General features: G+C 36.9%; 1 protein-coding gene across 2 annotated transcripts; it reads right to left on the reverse strand.

Moving 5' to 3' along the window:
- Positions 1-1,563: 1,563 nt before the first annotated feature.
- Positions 1,564-23,721, reverse strand: Zn72D (Zinc-finger protein 72D). Of its 2 annotated transcripts, XR_001848152.1 has the most exons (8): positions 23,628-23,721; positions 23,306-23,428; positions 22,189-23,220; positions 21,706-22,131; positions 21,130-21,636; positions 20,279-20,447; positions 2,730-2,929; positions 2,004-2,367 (listed from the first exon to the last, which is right to left on the reverse strand). XR_001848152.1 is itself a non-coding variant. In XM_017621230.1 (7 exons), the coding sequence occupies exons 3-7, from the start codon at positions 23,189-23,191 to the stop codon at positions 1,816-1,818; spliced, it is 2,688 nt and encodes an 895-aa protein (XP_017476719.1). In that variant the 5' UTR covers positions 23,192-23,220; positions 23,306-23,428; positions 23,628-23,721; the 3' UTR covers positions 1,564-1,815. The 2 variants fall into 2 exon arrangements, 1 of the variants encoding a protein (XP_017476719.1); XM_017621230.1 differs by lacking the exon at positions 20,279-20,447 and having other exon boundaries at positions 1,564-2,367.
- Positions 23,722-23,832: the final 111 nt, after the last annotated feature.

Genomic DNA, 23,832 nt, shown 5'->3' on the forward strand with positions numbered 1-23,832 from the left:
AATTTATAAATGCAGCTAATATGCAAATGCAAGAGCGTATGCACAAGATCCTGAATAGCCCTAATATACATATACACCGCCAGAACAAAGTATTGGCACAGCAAATTTTTCACAATATATGCAACAAATTTCATTCTAATACTTTTCCGTTAGTTTTTTATAAAAATATGGTTCATTCTATAACAAAAGGCATAAAAATATAATTCCTAAACTTTGTGCGAAACTCACGAAAATTCAGCAAATTTTCATGCAAACTTTCAACTTTTTAATCAGATTTTTTAGAATTTTTTTGAATATGCAGATTTGTAGCCCAATCAATTTTATTATAGTAGTAAAGCTAAGAATTGCCGTTGATTTTCGGCCGTTCTTTTCACGCAGTCTCTTCTATACAACCTTTTTTTTCGAAAATACTTTATATGGAAAAAATGTAAAACACCTTCAACAAAAAAAATTCTCAAAAATCAATGCAATTTTTGACTAACTGCGAAATTGCATTGTTTTTACTAGAATTTAATGGGCTACAGCAAAACTGCATACTTAAACAATTTCTAAAAAATCTGATTAAAAAGAATTTGCATGAAAATTTTCCGAATTTTCGCGAGTTTTGCACAAAGTTAAGGAATTATATTTTTATGTTTTTTGTTGTAGAATGAACCATATTTTTATACAAAATTCGCAGAAAAATATATGAATAAAAATTGTTATATATTGTGAAAAATTTGCTGTGCCAATACTTTGTTCCGGCAGTGTATGTAACAATGAATAACCTCTCGTAATTTTGCATTTTCACAACACCAATCGCAACTAAAAACAAACGAAGCAATCAACTTTGTTTCTGATGCGCTGATTACTCTAGCGATGTGTTTCGACAACTTTTCGGATGCGTTTTGGAAAAGTATACAATGTCAAAATTTTGTAGTTCCGATGTTATGGAACATTATACTTTGTACGGGTGCAATGCAATTGGTGTTTTGGAAGTCAGCCATTATAACAAGTAATTTTTAAGCAAAAGACACAACCGACTTCAAATTTCACATAAACAGTTAGGTGTACCCAAGGCACATTGATATGCCTTGGGTATACCTTTAATTTCTTCATGATCCAAGGATCGGATCTAAACCAAATTAGTATGGGACCAACCTTGAGGTACCACCTTCAGATAAAATAATGATCGAAAAAAATAATATTCGGACGACTTGATAACCTCTTCCTGTTTATTGAAGTCGATTGAAAATCAACTAAANATAGAAAAAAATAATATTCGGACTTGATAACCTCTTCCTGTTTATTGAAGTCGATTGAAAATCAACTAAATCCAGTTTTTAGAACACTCCCACCTACCGGCTGGAGTTATTTCCTTCCATGTATGTATGTAGGTAATAACATGCATTCAAGTGAGACCCAAATACAGATTTTCCTCTAGTTCATTCAGAAGTTGGTTAAAAATTTATTGCAAGATTTGACCCAAACAAACAAATCTATTATATACATACAGGCAAGTTAAAAAGCTTAATGCCCAACCTGCGCAACCACGTAATTTTTGCTCTCTAAATAAAAACAATATTTATTTTTTATTAGGTATATTTATTTGATCAGAATTATAGTATTCATATCGTGACCCGAAAATACATATTTTGCAACCGCCCGTTGCTTTTTAGTTTTTTATGTGGATGGAGAGGCTGGTTTCCGACTCAACTGTTGTCCACTATTTAAACATTAATACAATATATTTTTTTAATATGAGAGAAAGTGTTTTCAAATCTAAGACTACAAATATAGAACGCTGTACTAAACGATTTCCGCAATAGCGACAGACTAAGCTGCAACTTCTTTCTTAGATACTTTTTCATCTGGGCAGCTTTCTTCGCCTTCGCCTGCATCGGCTTCACCACCTGCAGCACCTTTGCCTGCTGAACGACGACGCTTACGATTTAGACGCCATGGCCGTATGGGAAACTTCAAAGCAGGCAATTGATCCATGCCAAGAACTTTATAAATTTGCCTGAATGCAATATAACGTAAGAACAATTGTGCTGACACGGTTAGATCTTCACGCTGTTGTTTAGTCAAATCCTGCAAAGCATCTTGTGCTTCCTTCTCGCATGGATCCAGTAGGCCAGGTCCGTTTATAAGAAAACCAGAAGCCAATGCCTCCATTATGCGACGCAAACAGTCGCCTGGTGAAATTGGGAAACCGGCCGATGAGATCACTTTCTCTACTAACAATTCTAAAGACCATTGTGGCAATGCTTGCCAAGACTGGATACGTTGGCACAGATCACGTAAAATACGAATGACCATTACGCACGATTGTAGACCAGTGGCGCGTGCTTGGAACCACTTAGCATGACGCAACTCGGCTAAAGCCTTAAATATAAAATGAAAATAAGCAACAAAATGATTTGTAAACTGCAAATATTTACATATCGTCGTTTAAAGTACAAAACCGCGTATCACGATAATGCAAAACCGTGTATGTAAGTTCACCAAGATTTTACAGGAGAGAGTAAAAATATATGCACCTATTGATCAGCAGTATTGCAACTATGCTATTATTTTGAAGTACATAGTCTAATATCGATATCTTGGCAAGAATAGATAAGGCTTTATAGCTGGAGCTTCCTATGAGCAAATCAAATTTTTGGCACAAATCTCAGTTACGCGGTTTTGCAAAACGACGATAGGCGGTTTTGCACTTTAAACGACGATATGTATTTTACTTTTCTTACCCTGAGACACGGTTCTCTTGGCAAAGGTGCAGCATCACCAGTACCGCCTTTAGTATTAGCGGCATCAGTTTTACCATCTTGAGCAACTTCACGCAATAGAGGCGAAGTAAGTGATATCTTTACGGATACCACATCATCACGCACAAAAACGGCGGACTCTTGAGCCACCACTTCGACGACATAATCGACGGGATTTTCGCCTGAAAACAAAGACAAATATTATTAAAAATTTTGTCGATCAAGCATTTAATAAAAAAAATAAAATAAAATGCAGAAAATGTTTTCTTTGTGTTTGCCACATGTTTAATCTCTGAAAGTATGGGCTAAAAGTGACAAACTAAGTTTGACAAAATTTATTTCATTGCATCTAAAAGAAAATTAAGCTTCCACACATTGCATAAACTTGTCACTTTTACCAATATTCATATCATTAAAGAGCATTCGTTTTAACCTTTGTGTGGCAGAGATAGTTAAAAAATTTGATCATATTTGTACACTAATAGATCAAAAATACTTTATAAGTTTGGATTATGAAACGGGAATGTAAGGCGTTTGGAACCCGAGATGAAAACAAGTTGGAGAGGCTTGGCAAAACACAAAAAATATTAGCATAAGATATTATTTTTCCACAGTTAAAAATAGTATAAATTTGGTCTGACTAATCATCGGAGAATAATGCTGTCATGAAAGCCCTCAGCGTCTAGATAAATGTATTGGCAACTTGATTTAAATGACAACATCGTCATATGGACCAGTGAATAATTGACAAAGATATTTAATATTTTTTCTTTTGTTGGAACCAGATACAAAACAACGCGTGCAGTAAACAGTACTCAGACTATATGTTGTACATTGTACTGTTTTCATTTCCCTTTTAATTTGTTTAAAACTACACGATTTACGAATAAACCTAGGCGGATTTCTGGGTGTTAAAGAGGTGTTCGTCTCTCAACACATCGCGACCAAATGCCGCATATCTAATTCTTGCAAAGGCGGGGCAGAAGCACAAACAGTTTTCCACCGTCTCATCCTCTTCAAAGCAGGATGGGCAAAAGGCGTACGGCTATCACAGTCAGGTGTTTTTGAAAAGTGAAGTGGCCAGTCAGCAGTCTAACAAGTTGTCTGCAGTCCCATCTGCTCAATGAGAGCAAGTAACTAGATAGACCTTCTGAGATTGAATGCATCTATGAGTTTTGTCCACCTACAGCCCCTCGATGCCAAATGTCTCATTACCAGGTATTCCCGAGTGACCTGGCACTCAGAGTAAAGGAAGCCAACATTATTTAGTCGAGACTTGCATTACCGAACTAGTTTGGAATCAGTTAAGAGGGCTGGCCAAAGCCCTAAGTGCAGCTTGGCTGTTGTTGTTGTTGTTGTAGCGGCTACAACAACCCCGCCCAGATCGGTTAGTATCCCAGTCGTTGTCGTCAAGCTCAACTAACGGAAGACCCAAGAAGCGTGCGGCCTCTATAGGGTCTGTCCACAGGGACAGAGGCGTCAGTTGCGTGGAGTTTTCCAGGGCATACGAAGAGATGTTTCGAGTCGTGGGGTGTCTCTCCGTATGTCGGATACTCATTTGGCACATCTGCATCTAATCTGGTCAGGTATGAGTTCAACCTGCTGCAGTAGCCAGAGTGAAGTTGGGCTATTGTGGTCCGCGTCTCCCGAGGCAGACAAAGCTCCGTCTCGTCTATGTCAGGTGGTTGTGTGCCCAGAACGGCATTCGCAGGTCTGGAGTCTACGTAACTTGAGACTGACTCCCTGTGAATGCCGCTCAGGACCTGTCCATATGCTGTCGAGTCCAGAGGTTGCTTTATGAACCTCTGGACTTCGTCCGTCAGTTCGTAAAAATGCCTTCTGACATGCCTTGGCGAGGGCTCCTCTGCAAGCAGGTGTCTGTTCGGGTGTCTACGTCTGTGGTTCTCTACTAAGAATTGCTTGCAGAGCATTGTGCTGTGCTCCTTTATGGGGAGCATTTTCGCGTCGTCGTGTATGTGGTGTTCTGGCGACATCAGAAGACATCCGGTTGTTGTTGTTGTAGCAGCATACAAGTTACCCAAAGAGTTTTTGGGGATTGTTGCTGGAGTGACAGTCCTTGGTCAAATATAAATCTGGGTCGTTCGTAGACCCGACTGTCGTGGGAACGAAGGCATCCGGCCGTTGTCCGTAGTGCGGTGTTTTGTGCAGTCTGTAGCTTCATCCACTGCGTCCCACTAGTCCTCGGCGACCACACTGGTGCTGCGTAATTTACAACCGGCCGACCAATTGCCTTGATGTTGCCAGCAACGTTTCTTTGTCTTTGCCCCAGGTACTGCCGGCTAACGACTTGAGGACCTTGTTGCGGCTCTGTACTTTGTTGACAATTGCGGTTGTGTGCGCAGAGAAGGAGAACAGACTGTCGAATGTTACACCGAGTATTTTAGGGTTATTCACCGTCGGAATTGGTGCGTCATCAACGTGAATACCCAGCGGTAGTCTGACCTCCTTCGTCCAAGTGGTAAATAAGGCCGCAGAGGAAGGAGAGGGTTTCGCAAAATACGGGAGTAGAAAGGCCTCTAGTGTCTTCGCCATCGGGGAAAGGAGTGTTATCGGACGATAACTATTTTTTGTTGGCTGGTTTCCCCGGTTTGAGCAGTAGGATTCCAGATGTCTGGAATGACGAGAGTGGCCATTGACCGGTTGAGAACCTTGGCTAAATAGTCTATAGTATAGACCCAAATTTTTCAGCATCAACATGCATATTTCGTCGGGTCCCATGGCTTTCGAGGCTTTCGCTTTCCCAATGGCTACCTGAACTTCACCGTTGGTGAAAATAAGAGGCTCACTTGTGGTTGACAGTTTGTGCAGCCTTCTGGTCACTCGACGCTTGGCTTTGTCCACCGGAGGATGCAGTATAAATTGCCGGCTAAAATAGCTCGCGCGTCGCTCCGGGTCCGACAAAGCACGGTTGCCAAAAGATATTTCGACTCTGTCGTCGCGCTTTGTCTGATTGGTCAATGATCTCACGGTTGACCAAAGCTTACTCACACCAGAGGTGAAGTTGCAAGTCTTCAGATGTTCTTCCCACTTTCTCCGTTTATGTACGTTCACAAGCTGCCGAATCTCCGTGTTTAGATCTCTGATACGGGGATTTCCTGGATCTGCCTAACGACGGTTGTCACGCTCATCGGCTAGGGCAGCCGCTTCAGCAGGAAAGTTTGGACGGGGGCCGTTATGCAACCTGCTGGTACGAAGCCAGCTGTAGCAGCAGTGACAACCCTGCAGAACTTACGTTCACCTAGGTGAACGTCGGTTGGTGTGGGAAGGGAAGCGAAGGTGCTTTCAGTGAATTCCGCGAAGCCTTTCCAATCCGCTTTGGTAAAGTTGGTATAGGTCTGGTGTTCCGCGGAAGTAAATCGAGATGACTATGGACAGATGGTCTGATGCAAAGGTCAGCATAGGTCGCCATGATATGCTGTTTATCAGAAGACCAGCGCTGACTAATGTTATGTCTAGCGAGCTGCGGCAGCTTCCCATAATCCTGGTAGGTGCGTCGTTGTTCATTGTGCAGAATGTCAAATCGTCTATTTGCTCAGCCAAGTTTATTCGTCTACGATCATTTGACAGGCATGAATGCCAAACATCGTGGTGCACATTAAAGTCGCCAACTACCATTCGGTTTTCACCTCTGAGGAGCGCACCTATTTCAGGGTGATATCCTGCAGGGCAGCTGGTGACAGGAGGTATATAAACGTTAAATATTTCGAGCTCGACATCGTCTGACCGGATAGTAATGCCCTGACATTCTAGTATGATATCCCTGCGGTCGATGTCTGCTTAGATGAGACGATACTGCACGGTGTGGTGCGTACTGACGCTAGGCCACCACCATTATGTCGCTCGCGATCTCGGCGGTGCACATTGTATCCGGCGCAATTTAACAATGTTAAATTGCTGTGCAGCTTCCATGCCAGCTGTGCCTTCCCATGAAGACGGTTATCTCTTCGATATTCGTGTCATTCGGGAGACGTGTTGTTATGCGGGGGTGAGGGATGTGTGTTGCCTAACCGCCGTAGGCGTGTTGTGTTGTGGTGCTGTGGTGTTTGTGTTGAGCTGCTCAGGCGGACTGTGGTTTGCTCTGGAGGCAGCTCTGTTGGAGCAGCAGGGGGCCACAAATCGACTGCTGAGTGTAAGATCGACCTATCTCAGCAGCCAGTTCAAAAACGCCCTATCTCAAAAAACTTTTCAAGAACGCCTTATTTCAGAACTCGTTTCAAAAATGCCCTATCTCAGCTGCCGATTCAAAAACGCCCTATATCAGCACATTTTCAATACATTTTGAAGTAAGATAGGGCGTTTTTGAACCCAATTCTGAGATAGGGTGTTTTTGAATAAAATTCTGAAAAGATTTTTGAGATAGGGCGTTCTCGAACTGGCTGCCGAGATAGGTCGATCTTCCACTCAGCAGTCGAAATGCAAAGTAAAATTTTGACAGTTCAAAAAATAAACAAACACTCGTGCGAAAGCTCTATTTTTGTGTTTTGCTGAAACTGCTCAAATTTATACATATTTTGCAACTTGCTTTTTTATGCTTTTCCCAGCTTCCATTTTGATTTTCACTCTTTATTACCGCCAAACAATACTGTGCATACATATTTATATGCTGTAAAAATTTTACCTAGCCCTGAAAAGCTAGGTGAAATTCTGACGTTCGTATTCACCACGAGAAATGTCAAATTTTTAGTTTCATCCGTCAAAATTTCCTATTTTCTATGAATTGGCACACGCCCTTAACCTATGAAAATTAACAAAAATAAAAATATTTGGTGCTTACACTTTTGCTAAGACTTGGGCCGAGCTTATCCTCTAATTACAAAAATGGAGGAACCTACTGTTATCGCCTCAAAACACTTTCTAAAAAATATGTGGAGCGGCAATGGATACAAAGAGCTTACACCGTTCCCACAACAGTCTACAAAACCTGAACAAATCAGACATAACTGTAGACCAGTCAGCTAGTAGCCTCGCGATGCTATGTGCGCCAAAAGGTGTTCTTACACGATATGATACTTTTTACATATGGAAATGCCAAAGGCAAATTAGTGGGTCGATTATCGATAGCAACCGAACTTCAGTTGCGTTGCTAGCTGCAGAAACGATATTCCAGATGGCAACTGGCAACTGTAGGTGCCACAAAGTTTGTATTCAGGCTACCACATTTTTGTGGTTGCTGGGAAGGTTTATGGAGCCTATTTAGGAGCAAAACTTGAAAAGCATCTGAAATATTTTAGTTTTTAATAGTTTAAACGATATTAACATTTTGCAATGTATTTTGCTTTTACAGAATATCGTGAAAATAACAACAAAACAACAATTTGAAATTTCAGTTCTCGTGACGAACGTGCTTTTGGTGAATTAAAAGTGAACTGACTACAAATTTTTCCTCTATCAACTGAAGCACCTCTTTTAAAACTACCGACATACCAAATTTCCAAACTTGAAGTGATTGCTGTGGGACTTCCAAGGCGAATCTATACAAGTTGGTGTTAACGGATCCGCTGATTTCACGGCGAATTTGTACCTTTTGTCAAAATGATGTGTTTGTTGTAATTTTGTTTTGTACTGATTGTCAATGTGCGTATAATTTTTTGTTGTAATTTTTGTTTCTGTTCTGTCAACACCACCTTGTATAAATTCGCCTTGGGGTCTTTCTTCTGATAAAAAGAAGAGGTGCGCAAGCTTTTATGAAGGAAGGTATTGAAATTGAACGAAGTCGTTTCTTTGTGTAATAGGAAAATATACTGCAGCTTCTGTTGAATGGCTAGAATATGCTTTGAATGTGAACACAAAAGGATAAAAGAAAAACGTTGAAAGCATTAACTTTTGCTTACCGTGCATTCGTGCACTTCTCCCCTTCTTAAAGAAATAATCGAACTGAACTTAGCATTACGGTTGACTTTTATTAAAACTCTATTTTAATAATTTCATTTTACTAGCACAGCTATTTACAACTACTTGCCCGCTGTCGAACTGTCAAATTTCGATTATCGATAACTCTTCAGCAACTGACGACAGTTGCCATTTGTAATACAAAATTTCTTTCCAGTTACGTTGCTAGCTGGCAACCGAGCCGTGGTTGCGTTGGTATCCGTAATCGACCCATAGATTTGCTCTGTACAAAGCAGATGCTCGTACATACGAAATAGAAATGTTTCTATTTTTATATGATACACAGAGAGCATCATCCGAGCTTAGTTTAATTTCGGTTTCAAAGAACGTATTTTTAGTTGTGTTTAATGAGACCGAAAAAGTTTAGAGCAGCTCAAGTTAGAGCAGAATCGAGCAGATGTCAAAAAACAATAGAGCAAGTCAGAGCAACTCAGTTCACAAATCTCATGAAACACTTTTCAGAAGAAATTCTCAAAACGGTTGCTTGCTCTTGGTTACTCCATCAAAAAAGCTGGTGCAGAAAGTCGTGCTCTAAGTTGCTCTAGTTCCACTTAGCGCAGGCTCACGAAACAAAAACTAGAGTAAGTTAGAGCAAGAAAAATCCTCATGAAACACACTTTTGTGAGATATCTTAACCCGGCGTAACCTGGAGCAGCTCATTAAATTTTTAAATAGTTAAGTAAAGACTGTGAATTTGACAGACAGACACATTTACATATGTATTGAAAAGTCACATTTACAGATGCAAATACGTATCGTGTAAGAACACTTTAAGTATGGTAGGTGTGAGTATGTATTTTGCCTGGCTCTGTTGTAGACTTATAACTGGCTAAACCTTGTCACTCTGCCCTTAAAATTGTTGGAGATACTTATGTTGTTCTCCACAAATGCGGTACTTTGCGATGAAACTTACTCTTCGAAATCTACAATAGGCTTAGGTTGAAAATGATTCAAAATCAGGGTTGATATTTGATCTAAAAACGAATAATTTTTTATCATTAATCGGCACTTAAATTGCTGATCTGAAATATGCCTTAAGTTTACAAGCCGGCCTTGGCGAAGAAAATCGGTGTGATACTTTCCTTTCAGCATCTTTGTGGAGAAGATTTCCACAAAGACCTTCCTTTCTCTATCTTTACACCAAGCACACGGCCTGTTGTTTACTACTTTTCTGCCTGATATGAAGTGTACAGGCCAATCTTAAAGAATTCGTAAAGAAATCATTTTCCCCTGTTTCCTTTTATGAAATTTTCCATTAACAACAAAGTTGCGATATGAATAAATCTTTCACGATTTTCTTCAATGAATTCACCTTGAATAAATCGTAGAAATTTGTTTACGAGTATGCGTTTTCCGTTCGTTACAGAATTCAGAACACATTTCCGGTACTCTTAAGAATTAGAGAACTTTGGTTTGCTGGATAAGTTTTTAATGCAACAAACTACACAAAAAGACTGCTCAGCTGTTGCTGTAAGGCAAATTAACAATTTTTAGTTAATGTTTTTTTTCGAGAACGTATGCTACACAGATGTACAAATATACAGCTACGGTCAATAAGATAGTAGCAAAATTAAAAATGATATTGTTTGCAACTTATGTTTATTTATTTATGTACTTTTAATAATTTTAGTTTAAAATATAGTTCTATCCGTAACAGAAACTACATAAATAAAAGTCTCAAAGCTTGCACAAAGTTCGCAAAAACGAATCGAACTTAAAATAAAAAACAAATTCATCAAAATTTCAAAATTTTTATTCAGGATTTTTAGAAAACTTTTTAGTATGCAGCTTTGTAGCCCATTCATCAATTTTAGTACAATAAAGTGCGAGTTTCAAGTCCCTAAAAATTACCGTTGATTTTTTAGAAATTGTTTTGTCGAGGGTATTGAGTATTTTGTTCCATATAACGTACCCAGCAAACACAGTCTCTAACGTTAGAGAAATTTGGATTTCTACATTAGATAACAAGGGTAATTCTCTAATCGTTCTCGCGTCGATGACGAAATTAGAGAACTACATTAAAATTCCATTCGAGAACGATTAGAGAAACAACGCAAATTCGAATAAATGTAAATAAGCAATATTCAAATTGAATCAATCACAAATTATTTTTAAGATCAAATAACTCATTATTTTATTGCAAATACATATTTTACAAACAAAGCGTTTTGTTTAATAAAGCAAAAAACAGCAGTTTGAAATTCAAATTCGAATCCCATTAAAGAACACGATTAGAGAATTAATACATTCTGGAGATTGGAGAATGTGGCTAGTTCTTCAATAATTCTCTAATCGATAACTAACCTCAATGTTTGCTGGGTATGAACAAAACCCATTTTCATATGGAAGAAGATGCGCAACACACTCGACAAAAGAAAAAATCTAAAACAAGTAATTTTTAGCAAAAAAAAACCGACTTAAAAAAAAGATAAATATATATATATATATTTCATGATCTAAACCAGATTAGTATGGGACCACCTCTGAGACACTACCTTTCCGCAAAAAAAATTATCGAAATCGGTTGATGTGGTCCAAAGTTATGCGGTAAAATACATAAAAAAATATATATTCCGAAGATAATTTTTGGAGAACATGCACTTTATTGTACTAAAATTGATTGGTCTAAACGATTGCATAGATACTAGAAAATTTTCTAAAAATCCTTATTTTATTTTTTTTTTAATTGGATCAATTTTCGTTAGCTTAGTGCAAGCTTTAAAAAATATATTAGCTCGAACCATATTTCAAATGAAAATTATTAAAAATAAATAAATTAGTTGCAAACAATATTATTTTGAATTGATCGCAGCTGTGCATACATATACTGCCGGCAAAAAGTATTGGCACAGCTGCTTTTTACAATATATGCAACAATTTTAATTGTAATATTTTTCCGACAATTTTAAATGAAAATATGGTTCATTCTACAAACAAACATAAAAATATAATTTCTAAACTTTGCGCAAAACTCGCGAAATTCAGCAAATTTTCAACTTTTTAATCAGAATTTTTCGAGATATGTAGCCCAATCAATTTTATTGTAATAAAGTATAAGTTTTAAGAAGCTATGAATTGATTTTGGCAATTTTTTTCACGCAGTCTTCCATACAAAAAAAAAATTTCGAAAATACTTTATATGGGTGTTTCCTGAAAAGTGTCAACCAAGACCAAAAAAATAGAATTTTGCCTGGACAAAGTTTATAGATGCCAATCGATAACTACATATTTTGTCTTTCATCCACCAAAATATTGGACTAATTGGTCCATTCCATTTCAAGACATTTACGGCTTTCCAACTACACTTTTAATTATATTGCGTTCGGACGCAAAATATACTTAACATGTAAAAAAAAGAGTAGTAACGTTTACTTCCTTTGTAAAAATTTTAATACAAAAGCTAGTTTTGGTTACTCTTGCCAGTCGCATAAAATTTTTTTCGGAAAGCTATAGGATTATCGATTGTAAGTATATTGAAAATCGGAACGTGCGAACGCTTCAATTCAATTGTGTTTAAATTCCTAAACAAAAAAATGTTTCCATTAGAAAAAATCGGAACGTCCGAACAACTTNCCATTAGAAAAAATCGGATCGTCCGAACAACTTTGGTTATGGCTGCTTATTATTCTAACAACCATTCATACATAATTTTCTTGTACCGTTAACAGATTCGCAGAATTTAGCAAAAATCATCAATCATCTTCGATACGAGTTCCATTTTGGGAACGTCCGAACGGGAACTTTTAATAGCTCTTCACTTACCATATAACATTTGTGGAAACTAATTTTATTGATTGGATAGGTATTGATGATAAAATTACGAAAAATGTGTGTTCATTCAGAGCCTACTATAGTTTTTATAATAAAAAAAGTGTCTCCAAACGGAACGTCCGCAACGCAGAAATCACCCATATGGAAAAAATGCAAAACACATTCAACAAAAAAAAAATCTCAAAAATCAATGTGATTTTTGGCTAACTCCGAACTTGCATTTTTTGTACTAGAATTTAATGGGCTACAAAACTGCATACTCAAAAATTTGATTTTTGTGTTTTTTGTTGTAAAATTAACCATATTTATTTTTTTTTTTAATTAGCGGAAAATATTAGAATAGAAATTGGTGCATATATTGTGCAAAATTTGTTGTGCCAATACTTTTCTCCGTCAGTGTACATATGCATGAGTTAATCCGCGAGCTAGGATTTTATGCTTACAAACATATACAATATATACCTACTAATATCAGCATTTTCTGGAGATTGGATTTTGGGCTGCTTGTAATTTGTATGTATGTATTGTTACCTGATGGTCAAAAGGTGCTAAGTCCACTGTTTACCAAATCTGATTGGTCGGTTTCACACAGGAACATTTCTGCCACAAGAAAAACTCTGTTTGTAGGCAAGAGAGGCAGTGCGGTGAGGTAAAATTGATCAAAAAGTTGTTCCAGCTTCTACCCCGAATTAAAGTGGCAGTTCTGCTGCAGTGCACCAACACATGTGCAACTACGGGAATGCTGCTACGCAACTTTCAAGCGCAAAAGTTACAAATACATTCAAACGTCCTATACGTACATATACACATTTTGTTCGGCAGTTGTTCTGCTAGTTTTCATCCAGTGTGAAACCGTGAGAATAATTGTTGTCATTCTAGTGTGAAACAGCCCATTTGTAGATGCAGAATGACGGTTAATTTAATCAAGAACCCACTATACACATTTATTTTAAAAATGCAAGCAGTTTTTTGTTTTTGTATTGTACTAAAATTTTATTATACTGCCTTTAAAACTGCATACCAAGCAATTTTTTAATTCTGGTTAAAAAAAATTGAAATTTTGAGGAAACGTAATTTTCTCAGTCATAAAATCAAGCTAGTGTCTTTCTAATAATTTTCCAGTATCCTACATGTATTCACATTTCTAATCCCACCCGAATGATTTATCTAGGCCTTATACAAAAGTTATTTGTTTTATTTGTGCAATAAATCGCGGTATTGTTGCTAATTATCCTCGGAATTGGCTCAATATTATAACTATTCAACCTGCGGTGGAGAAATTTTTTATAGATTTGTCTATGTTTGATTGCTTTATGGGTTGATTATGCATTGCAACGCAACTACAGTTGCNGTCTTTCTAATAATTTTCCAGTATCCTACATGTATTCACATTTCTAATCCCACCCGAATGATTTATCTAGGCCTTATACAAAAGTTATTTGTTTTATTTGTGCAATAAATCGCGGTATTGTTGCTAATTATCCTCGGAATTGGCTCAATATTATAACTATTCAACCTGCGGTGGAGAAATTTTTTATAGATTTGTCTATGTTTGATTGCTTTATGGGTTGATTATGCATTGCAACGCAACTACAGTTGCTTTGCCGATGGTGTTATGAGAGATATAGAATTTGAAGTACCAGCAACTACTGTTCGTCGGATACCACCATGTACTCGATGCCTGTACTCATTAAAATTATTGAAGAGTACTCGATGCTACTCAAAGTATCGCTAGGAAATACTCGATTCTACTTGTACTCGGAAAGCACTCACACAATAAATTTTAATTCAATGCCCATTTACAACATAACGACACACACAGTGGAGAAAGGCTTATGAAGATCTAAAAATGCCTTTTCATATCCTTCTATTTTGAAATGGGGTTACTTGGAAGTGCTGAAATAGGAGATGTTAAGTAATGAGAAAGCTCATTGTTTACTTGTGTTTATTTCTTCGGTTTCAAAACGATCTATAGACGAGGCTTCCGCAAATCATAGGCTGGCTCCACATGCTCGAAATCGAGTGGTTCACATCTTGAATCGTTGAATCTTCGTCATCTTGAGACTTGAACAGCAACTAAGACTTCAGTGTAAATATCCTGAAGAAACAAGTTGTTGCCAACTATAATACCATTTCAGCCACTGGCAATCTAACTGATCCATATATAGTTATTTCTTAAAAAAAAAAAAAATAAATAAAAAAATTAACAAATTTTTGTCGGCATATTATTGGTTTGTCGAAAGAGCAAACATTCTCATTGACACTTCTGGCTCAAAAGATCGAGCCTCTCCAGCGCCCACTCTTGATCGAAAAGGCGTTTCCAGCATCATTTTCAAAGAAAATGGGCCAATGATGCCACCGCTCTAAACTGCAATAGTTTCTCGACGATCACGTGCGGGTTTTTCGATCCCAGATGCAGCAGTGTTGCTTGTTAACACAGCAGCCGAGATGAAATAGCGCTTCGTCAGAAAAGATGATTTTTCAAGCAAAATCGGTGTCTACTTAGTTTTTATTATTTCTAAACGTTGTTCAAACGTAAAGTGATTCATTTCGCACCGAGGAGATATGATACGACTTTCTGTCAATATTTCATGATTAAAAAAAAAAATCCCCAAAGTACTGAAGGTTTTTGATTGCCCTTTTCACCTGCAGATAGCTATGTTTTTTTTTAATTTTTTGAATACACTCTTTAATATATTACAAGCGCACTTTGTATTTTTATTCCAAGTCTATGATTAGTGGCCCTATTATGTATGGCGACTGATAGCCGATGGGCAACCATATACTAAAATACGCGTTAGGTATGGCAACTGGCTACTGACGGTCGGCTACTGAGTCTAGTCGCGCAATTTCTCTTTGAAAGTTGAAAATTACTTAGAAATGTAATGACAAAAAAAAGTAAATTCGGATGTTGTCTGCGCTTTTCTGTATACTGAGATTAATCCAAGGCGAATATATAGTATTCGCACATTTATTTAAACCAAACGCAAATCAATTTAACCCAAACGCAAATCAATTTAACCCAAACGCAAATTAAATTAAACTAAACGCAAATTAATTTAACCCAAACGCAGATTAAACTAAACCAAACGCAAATTAATATAATCCAAACGCAAATTAATTTAACCCAAACGCACATTAATTTCACCCAAACGCAAATTAAATTAAACCAAACGCAAATTAAATTTGCACTTTGTTATATTAGAATGGAATGGGATATAAAACTGCATACTTAGAATTTTTCCAACAAATCTGAATAGAAAGTTGCACGTTAGTACACAAATTTACTGAATTTTCCTGAGTTTTGCACAAAGTTTAGAGATTTTGTTTTTATGTTTTATGGTGAGGTGTGAACTATATTTTTATTAAAAAATATTGAGAATACATTAGAAAAAAAACTTTGAATATATTGCACTTTTGTCCGGCACTGTATATATTTTTTCTCAAAAATGTGCGAGCGAGTGGCCATTAATAGCAGAAATATGGTTTATTACGCTCTAAAACAAATCTGTGTGAAATGTGAAAATTTTTGGTCAATATCCTATGTTCGCTCAAGTCAATCAAAGTCCAAATACTAAAAAAAAATATTTCTTAGCTAACTTCGATTCTCTACAAAAAAGGTCATATACCAAATTATGTAGGACTAAAGCTGAGATCACACGATTGCCGCAAATGCACCAATCTGGAACAATTTTTTTTGTGCTGTATTGAAGCACAATAAAAAAATTGTCCCAATCAAATTCTGTACAGTCACACGGTTGCCTCTTTTTATACAATTTTGATTGCCGCAAGTTGGTGAAAATCAATATAGTGACAATAATTGCCCCAAATTTATCACACGATTGTTCTAGCATGCGGCAATCGTGACAATAAGATGTTGCGCTGACTTCTAAATTCTGTTTTGTTCTTTGTTGTGTAAAACTGGCGTATTCTTAAAAAAAAGAAAATTTCATTTAATTTATATATTGCGGGCTCATTTTATGCATATTTGTTGTTTGAAAGCAAAGAAGCAACAACTTGAGCCCAATGAAAACTGACGCATTTATTTAGAAGTTTGAGTGTACAGTTTTTTTTATTTTTCGACGATAACTGCAACGTGCTAAATATGTGGAGCTCAAGTTACAAGAGTTTTCTTTTTAATTTTGGTTTTCTTTTTAATTTTGCTTTTTTATTAATTACAAGTAAAATCAAATAAACAAAAATTTCAAATTTATACAACAATTATAAACATTTCTTAAACTTACGATTACAATTCAATGGTTTTTAATTGGGATTTCTAGAAAAAATTTGTTATGCAAAAAAATTATAAAAAATCGCGTGCTAAAAAAATTATAAAAAATCGACAGGATTTTTTAGCAACTTCAAACTTGCACCTTATTGTACTAAATTTTAATGAGCTATAAAACTGAATAACAATTTTTTTTTCTAGAAATCGAAATTAAAAACCGTGCAATTGTGTTCAAAAATTTAAGAAATTTTTATAATTTTTGTATAAAGCTTGCAATTTATGCGGTTTTTGTTAGACAATGAGCTATACTTTTATAGAAAAATAATGAACACTAAACAAATAGAAGAAAAATAGTCAAAACTGGTCAAAATGTTGAGGTTCTACCGTTTCGTCTGGGCTGTATGGAACTTTTAAGTTTTTTTCTTTTTAATAAATTTATACTGTCATGGCAGTTTGCCAATTGGTGACATAAAATATCTTTCGTATTCTTCTCGTATGAGTTTTGCTNATGCTTCATATGTTATGTTATTTATTCTTATGTTATGGTTATGTTATGTTATACCAAGTACTAAGCTAAACTCCCCTCCACTTAACCCATTCCAACTAATGTTATTTTAGCTCATTCAACTTACATAAACTATCCTTAATTTTATCGGTTGAATTTCAACCGCTGGGTGAACACTAGTTATAAATAAACAGCCTAAATATTGTTGTGTATAGTTCACTTCAATTGCCGCACAAGAACACAATAAATATTGCCGCAATTTTGAAATTTTCATTGCCCCATGATTGCCAATCGAGCTATCACACGATTGCCGCAAGTGGGTTGTATTTGATTGGGCATTGTAAGCACAATATCGGCCTCTATTGCCGCATGAGTCCATTTATTGTGAAATCACACGATTGGGGCATAAAATGAGGCAATAATTGGTGTATTGCGGCAATCGTGGGATTTCAGCTTAATACTTTCGAAGATTATTGCAATTTTAGTACAAAAATTTATGAATTAGTAATTTGTTTATTAATTTTTATTTTTTGAGGATATTGAACTTTGATGGGCTTGGGCGAGCCTAGGATATTGACCAAAAAATTCCAAATTTTGCACAGATTTTTTTTTAAAGCATAATGAACCATATTTTTGCTATTACCAATCAAAATTCTAAAAAAGCGGATTTTCGGCCCACGCTTATGTAACTACATACAAACATAATGTGAGTACAAATTTGTTTCGCCATCCATGATAAAAACCTAATAAGGTACAATGGTTCTCTCAATTCGCTGGCCAAGATTTTTTTAAAGTTTGCCTTATTTTAATTTCATATAAAATTTTTGTTGTTTGAGATTGAAAATGAGAATATGTGTGTGGGTTTTAAATTTAAAAGTCATATTGTTTGCAAACGTCAAAAATGCTAAAAGTTGCTCTCAGCGGTTCTACCTTACAATATATATTTTTATCATGATGCCATCAACAAGTATATATTAACTCTTTTTAATATGCCTCATGCAAATTTATGGGAGACTGGGTTTATCGTGAAGATAATGTTAATAACGTTAGCGCTCTTGAGTTTTTAAGAGCATATTTTGATGGCTATACGTCGGCAAAAGTAAAAATGTGGCTGTGTTGGTGAGCGCAAGAGAACTGTTCCGCATGAGCAGCCCAGTAGGAAATATAAAATATTTTATATATGAATTTTTCCCTACTTGACCTTCNTAAATTTATGGGAGACTGGGTTTATCGTGAAGATAATGTTAATGACGTTAGCGCTCTTGAGTTTTTAAGAGCATATTTTGATGGCTATACGTCGGCAAAAGTAAAACTGTGGCTGTGTTGGTGAGCGCAAGAGAACTGTTCCGCATGAGCAGCCCGNGGTTAAATTAATTTGCGTTTGGTTTAAATAAATGTGCGAATGCTATATACAAGGTGGTAGCGGCAGCCCAAAAACAAAAACTACACAAACAAATTATATGCACATAGAAAATCAGTAAAAAACAGTATAAATTCGCCTTGAAATAAGCTGATCCGGTAACACCACCTTATAAAAATTCACCTTGGNCATAGGGATATAGTGTTTGGTATAATATGCATACACTGTTTTTTTGTAAAAGTGTGTAATAAATTGGCGCTTACACATATGTTAGTGTTTGACCGAGTTTCTCCTCCTTACGAAACTTTCCCTATCTTTATGGAAAAATTAAAAACAACAAGTGAGCATAAACAATTGTTCTATGGCGTGCCCATCATTGCTATAGATTCAAACTACAACTACTAATCTATAGTGGCAATAATAGTTTTCGGTTTAAATTAATTTGCGTTTGGTTTAATTTAATTTGCGTTTGGTTTAATTTAATTTGCGTTTGGGTTAAATTAATTTGCGTTTGGGTTAAATTGATTTGCGTTTGGTTTAAATAAATGTGCGAATTCTATATACAAGGTGGTAGCGGCAGCCCAAAAACAAAAACTACACAAACAAATTATATGCACATAGAAAATCAGTAAAAAACAGTATAAATTCGCCTTGAAATAAGCTGATCCGGTAACACCACCTTATAAAAATTCACCTTGGATTAATCTCTACACAAAATACAAAGTAGGATACTGGTAGCTATGGCTACTAGACTAGCAACTAAACACCAGTCGCCATATAATAGGGCCATAAATTGCCCAGAAATACATTTTAGTCGGATTCATTATAGAAAAACGGCCACACAAAGGTTAAATATACGTATTTATAATTCCATAGAAAGATAAGGCGTCCCCAGTAAGCAGAGGTACAAAGCTAAAAGAAGGCGATTTGAACTGTCAGAATTGTGTATATTTTGAACAAAATATTGAGTACGCGAGTGTAGGCACATTTTGCTTTTGCACCTCTCTTTACCTAGTAGCACTTTTGCTATGTTCTTACACTATACATTTTGGCATAAAAACTTTGACCGAAACTCAATGTCGAGTGACGCCATGATTCGATATATTGAGTGGTATCTAAACCTTTGGATCGTTAACGTTTAACTCATTTCACGCCTTAAACGAGGATAATTCAATAAATTGGTATACGTATTGTATTGCACTCTTTCCGGTGACCATGTAATATGCTCTACACTTGTATGGGGTATACACATACCCCTATGGTCACTGGCGTAACTGTCAATTACGTTTCGGTCACAATTTTCTCATATCGAACCACGTCTTCTTATAATTTGATACACACAAAACGGCTAGGCAACAGTTAATGGTTGCTATTTACAAGGAACTAAAAAAAAAACTCTGCAACGAACATATGCACATCAAATTCTTTTAATTTGGAAAGTTCTGACCGTTTTGTATGTGTAGCTATTTGAAGAGCTTAGTTTCATATGTAATTTTCACCTTAGAATTTACATCAAAAGGATTTTATTTACACAAAGTTTGCTTGTAACTGTTGAGAATTGCATTTCAAAAGCCGTGGAAACAAATTAGCCACGGATAGTGGGCGAAACGCATAAAAACTGCACTAAGCGTATCATAAAATGAGAATTCTGCTTATAGATGTTGCGAAGCAGCGCAATGTATTCGACCTAAAACTTTGTATAAATATATTCCTTTATTCGGGCCACTCTCGCATCAGAGACCCAGAGTTCATTTTACCGTTCAAGTTCCAGTCCAGCAACAAACAGCGCGAAAAAGAAAGATACTATGAAGGAGGAGTACCCGGACGCGTACCCGCACCATAAGAAAAGTGAAGTAGAGTGAAGTCGAATGTCCTGTTCACAAAACTGAAATACCAATCTCAATGGCATGTATATTCCGTGGAGAGCTGAAAACATCAACAAATACGTTTTAGTTTGTTCATATCCTCCTGTTTTTAAACAATTCGTATGCGGATATGCATTACTCCACCAAAATACGATTTTGCATTCACTTTTTCCATACAAATTGCCTTTGCTTTGTTTGCTAATCATAACATCCGTATTTATATCTTTTAAAATCAACGATTGTTATTCATGTAGCATAATATATGTCTATCCGTTATATCCATTCAATGCCGCACTTTTGTATATTATAAGTTTAAAGATATTCAAGAGCTTTGGTAATTTCCATCTATGTATACAATTTATCAATTTGCTTCAAATCATTTCATCGATTATTCAGAACACAGCGTAGAAAACCAGTGTTTTCATTTAAGCTATTTCTTTGGAAAAAGTTGCCTCCCAGATTTTCTGATTTCACACCAAAACTAGTACTTATTCTCAGTTAAGTTTAGGGTATTTAATCAGAAAACACTACATGCTTTTGTCATAAGCATTATTTCCCAAATTTTAATATTTAGAGGGAGACGAATCAAGCAATTTAAATGACCTTGTCACATCATATAACTTTTTTAGTTAATATATTACCGACTAGTCCTTTAAAAGGTCATTCAAACTTGAAAAATTCATATCCACAATAAAAATATGCTTAATTTGATTACAAAAACTTTATCGAAAATTTGCACTTACCTGCTACTTCCTTTAATTTAGCTGGCAACTCAGCAGCCACACGTTTTAGTAGTCCAACAGTTGGCTTTTCAGAACATAAAACCACCAATTCTACGGAATTATCGCCCTGCAATAAAAGGCCTTTGGCCAAAAATCCAACACGCATAACACCCTTCAGAATGCGTACATTGCCACTGTCAGCCTCTTTTTGGAATGACAACATTTGATTATCGCGCCCATCCTTTACTTGGGCACTATCTTGCTTTTCTTTTTTGTTTGCTGGTCCCTTTTCATCTGGATTTTCAGCAAATTTGTCGGAGACAAACTTCAGTGCACGTTCAGTGTGCGATACAATACGTTGAATAGTTTGCAACTCTTCCTCTTTAGGATAGATCTCAGCATGGCGTGCAATAGCATGACGATCATCAGTACTCTCAGGACGGCGTATATTTCCGCCACCACCAGGCATCATACCAAAGAATGGTGGTGGACCATTACCCATGCGACCGCCAAAGCCACGCTGAGCACCTTAAATACAAATATGTAAAAAAAATCTTAATAAAGAAATTTCACTGATGTTTGGAAAGCAATACTAACCTGCAAAGCTGCGTGCCAACCAATTACTGTAATCGTACTCGTCATCGTACTGTGCCCGACGACGCTGTTCATCCCAATACATTCCACCGCCGCTTTCATGATCATCGCCGAAACTTACATTACCACCGCGATGTGATTGAATTAGAGCGCGCTGAGCACGCGCTTCTGCCAGACGCCTTTGACGTGGTGTCGGTTTAAAATCGACAACTAAGTCTGGTTGAACTTTTCGTTTGTATTGTAAACGGTGTCGACGCCCCTTCATGTGCATTTCTTTTGCATTAGGATCATTGAATTTGCAATCACATAGCTTACAATTAAAGCTCAAAATCTTGCCCTCATCATCTTTTATTTCCTCAATATACTCGCCTCCAACTGGTTTAATATTATCAGTGTTTTCTTCACCAGCAGCAACATCATCATGGTTATCTGAAAAATTTGTAAGTCATATAATTCTAACTTAAACAAATATAACATATTTTGTACCATTATCTGCAGCGCTTGTATTTTCTCCTTCTGTGGGTTTTGCTTTCTCAGTGGTTCCACTGGCGGGCACGAAATTTATTTTAGATAACTTCTTTGGCTCATCGGGTGGTATTGGTTTACCAAGTTTTTGGTGGAGTTTAACGACCTTCTGATGCTTTGCGCCGCGTACATGAGCAGCATAAGCATCTGTTCCGGTGCATGTTACATCACACAGTTCGCAGTGGTAGTTGTTACCGCGATTTTGAGCAGCAGATTGAGCCGAAGCTTGCATTTTCAAGGATGCCTCCCTCTTCTTGTGCTTTTGGCCTTCCAAATGTTCACGATAAGTTTGTGGGCCTGCACATGAAATTTTGCATACTTCGCAGTAGTGTAACTGCTGCGGACGCGGTGGAGGCTTAGTACGTGGGCGAGCTGCATTTGCACCGCCAGCTGCAGCACCTTTCTGGGCGCGATACTGCCAGCCAGGGGTTGAAGCCCCATTGGTATTCGGCTTAACAGTGCCGGTTTGATGTTGCTGTTGAGCAACATACATTGAAGCGGCACTATACAGTGCAGACTCATAATTACTGTAAGCATTAACAGCGCCAGTAGTAGTAGCGGCTGGAGCTGCTGCTACTTTAACTGCTTTATCTTTCGCTCCGGCAGCTTTTGCCCCGGCATTTACATTTTTAACAGGGGGAGCCGAATAATGAGTCTTACTAACCGTAGCCGCTGGTGCAGTGTTGTAGCTAGCTGGCGCTTGTTGATAAAACGTTTTTGAGGCGTCATATGCAGGCATAGAACGACTGTAATCGCCGTAGCCTGCATAGCCGCTAGCTCCAGAAGCGCCTGCAGCTGCATAACCACTTTGACCAGCAGCTGCAGCAGTTTGGTAAGCTGCAGCATTTGCGTACGTTGCGTTGGTTACGGCAGGATAAGCCACCTGCCCTGGGTTATAGCCCGTACCGGTGGAAGTATACTGGGTACCACCATAACTGAATCCAGCGTAATTATTATTAGCCATTATAAGCAATTCTCCCCTATCAAGATGACCTAGTAAATATACATTAAGAAAAATCAATAAATGTGACTAGGGCAATGGTGTATGTATGTATACGAAAAATAATCATGAGCTTACCTGCAATTCGATATTTATATCAATATCAGAGACAAAGTGTGAAATTTTTTCAACCTTGCAGCGAATATAGAAACGCCGTGTGAAATAAAATTTTTCGGTATGCACAAAGCTGAATTGCGTTTTCTGAAAGTAGAAAAATCTTTAATCGACGCGTCACTTTCCGAAGAACTCTAACCCCCACAACGACACATTTTTTCCTCCATTTTATAATTTACCTAAACTAATTATAAATACTTATATACAAGAAAAAACATATCACTACTCAATAAACGTAAATACTAGAACAATTTGAAAACATATTTTTAGATTTCTACTGAATTACCAGCAATTTTCAACAAATTTTCCAGAAGAAACCCCGCACAAATCGTGAAAAATGGTCGGAAGTGTACAAAGAAAAATTATCGATTGGAGCGTGTAGAAATGCCGCATATTAATCGATAAAAATGTGCTTTTCATCAGTGTTGCATTTCAAATAAAACGAAAGGTTAAAAAGCGCAATACACTACACAAGAAATGAGTGAGATAGA

The sequence above is a fragment of the Rhagoletis zephyria genome, unplaced genomic scaffold (genome assembly GCF_001687245.7).
Source record: "Rhagoletis zephyria isolate East Lansing unplaced genomic scaffold, Rhagoletis_zephyria_1.1 Rzeph_scaffold_02394, whole genome shotgun sequence".
NCBI classification, from domain to species: Eukaryota; Metazoa; Arthropoda; class Insecta; order Diptera; family Tephritidae; genus Rhagoletis; species Rhagoletis zephyria.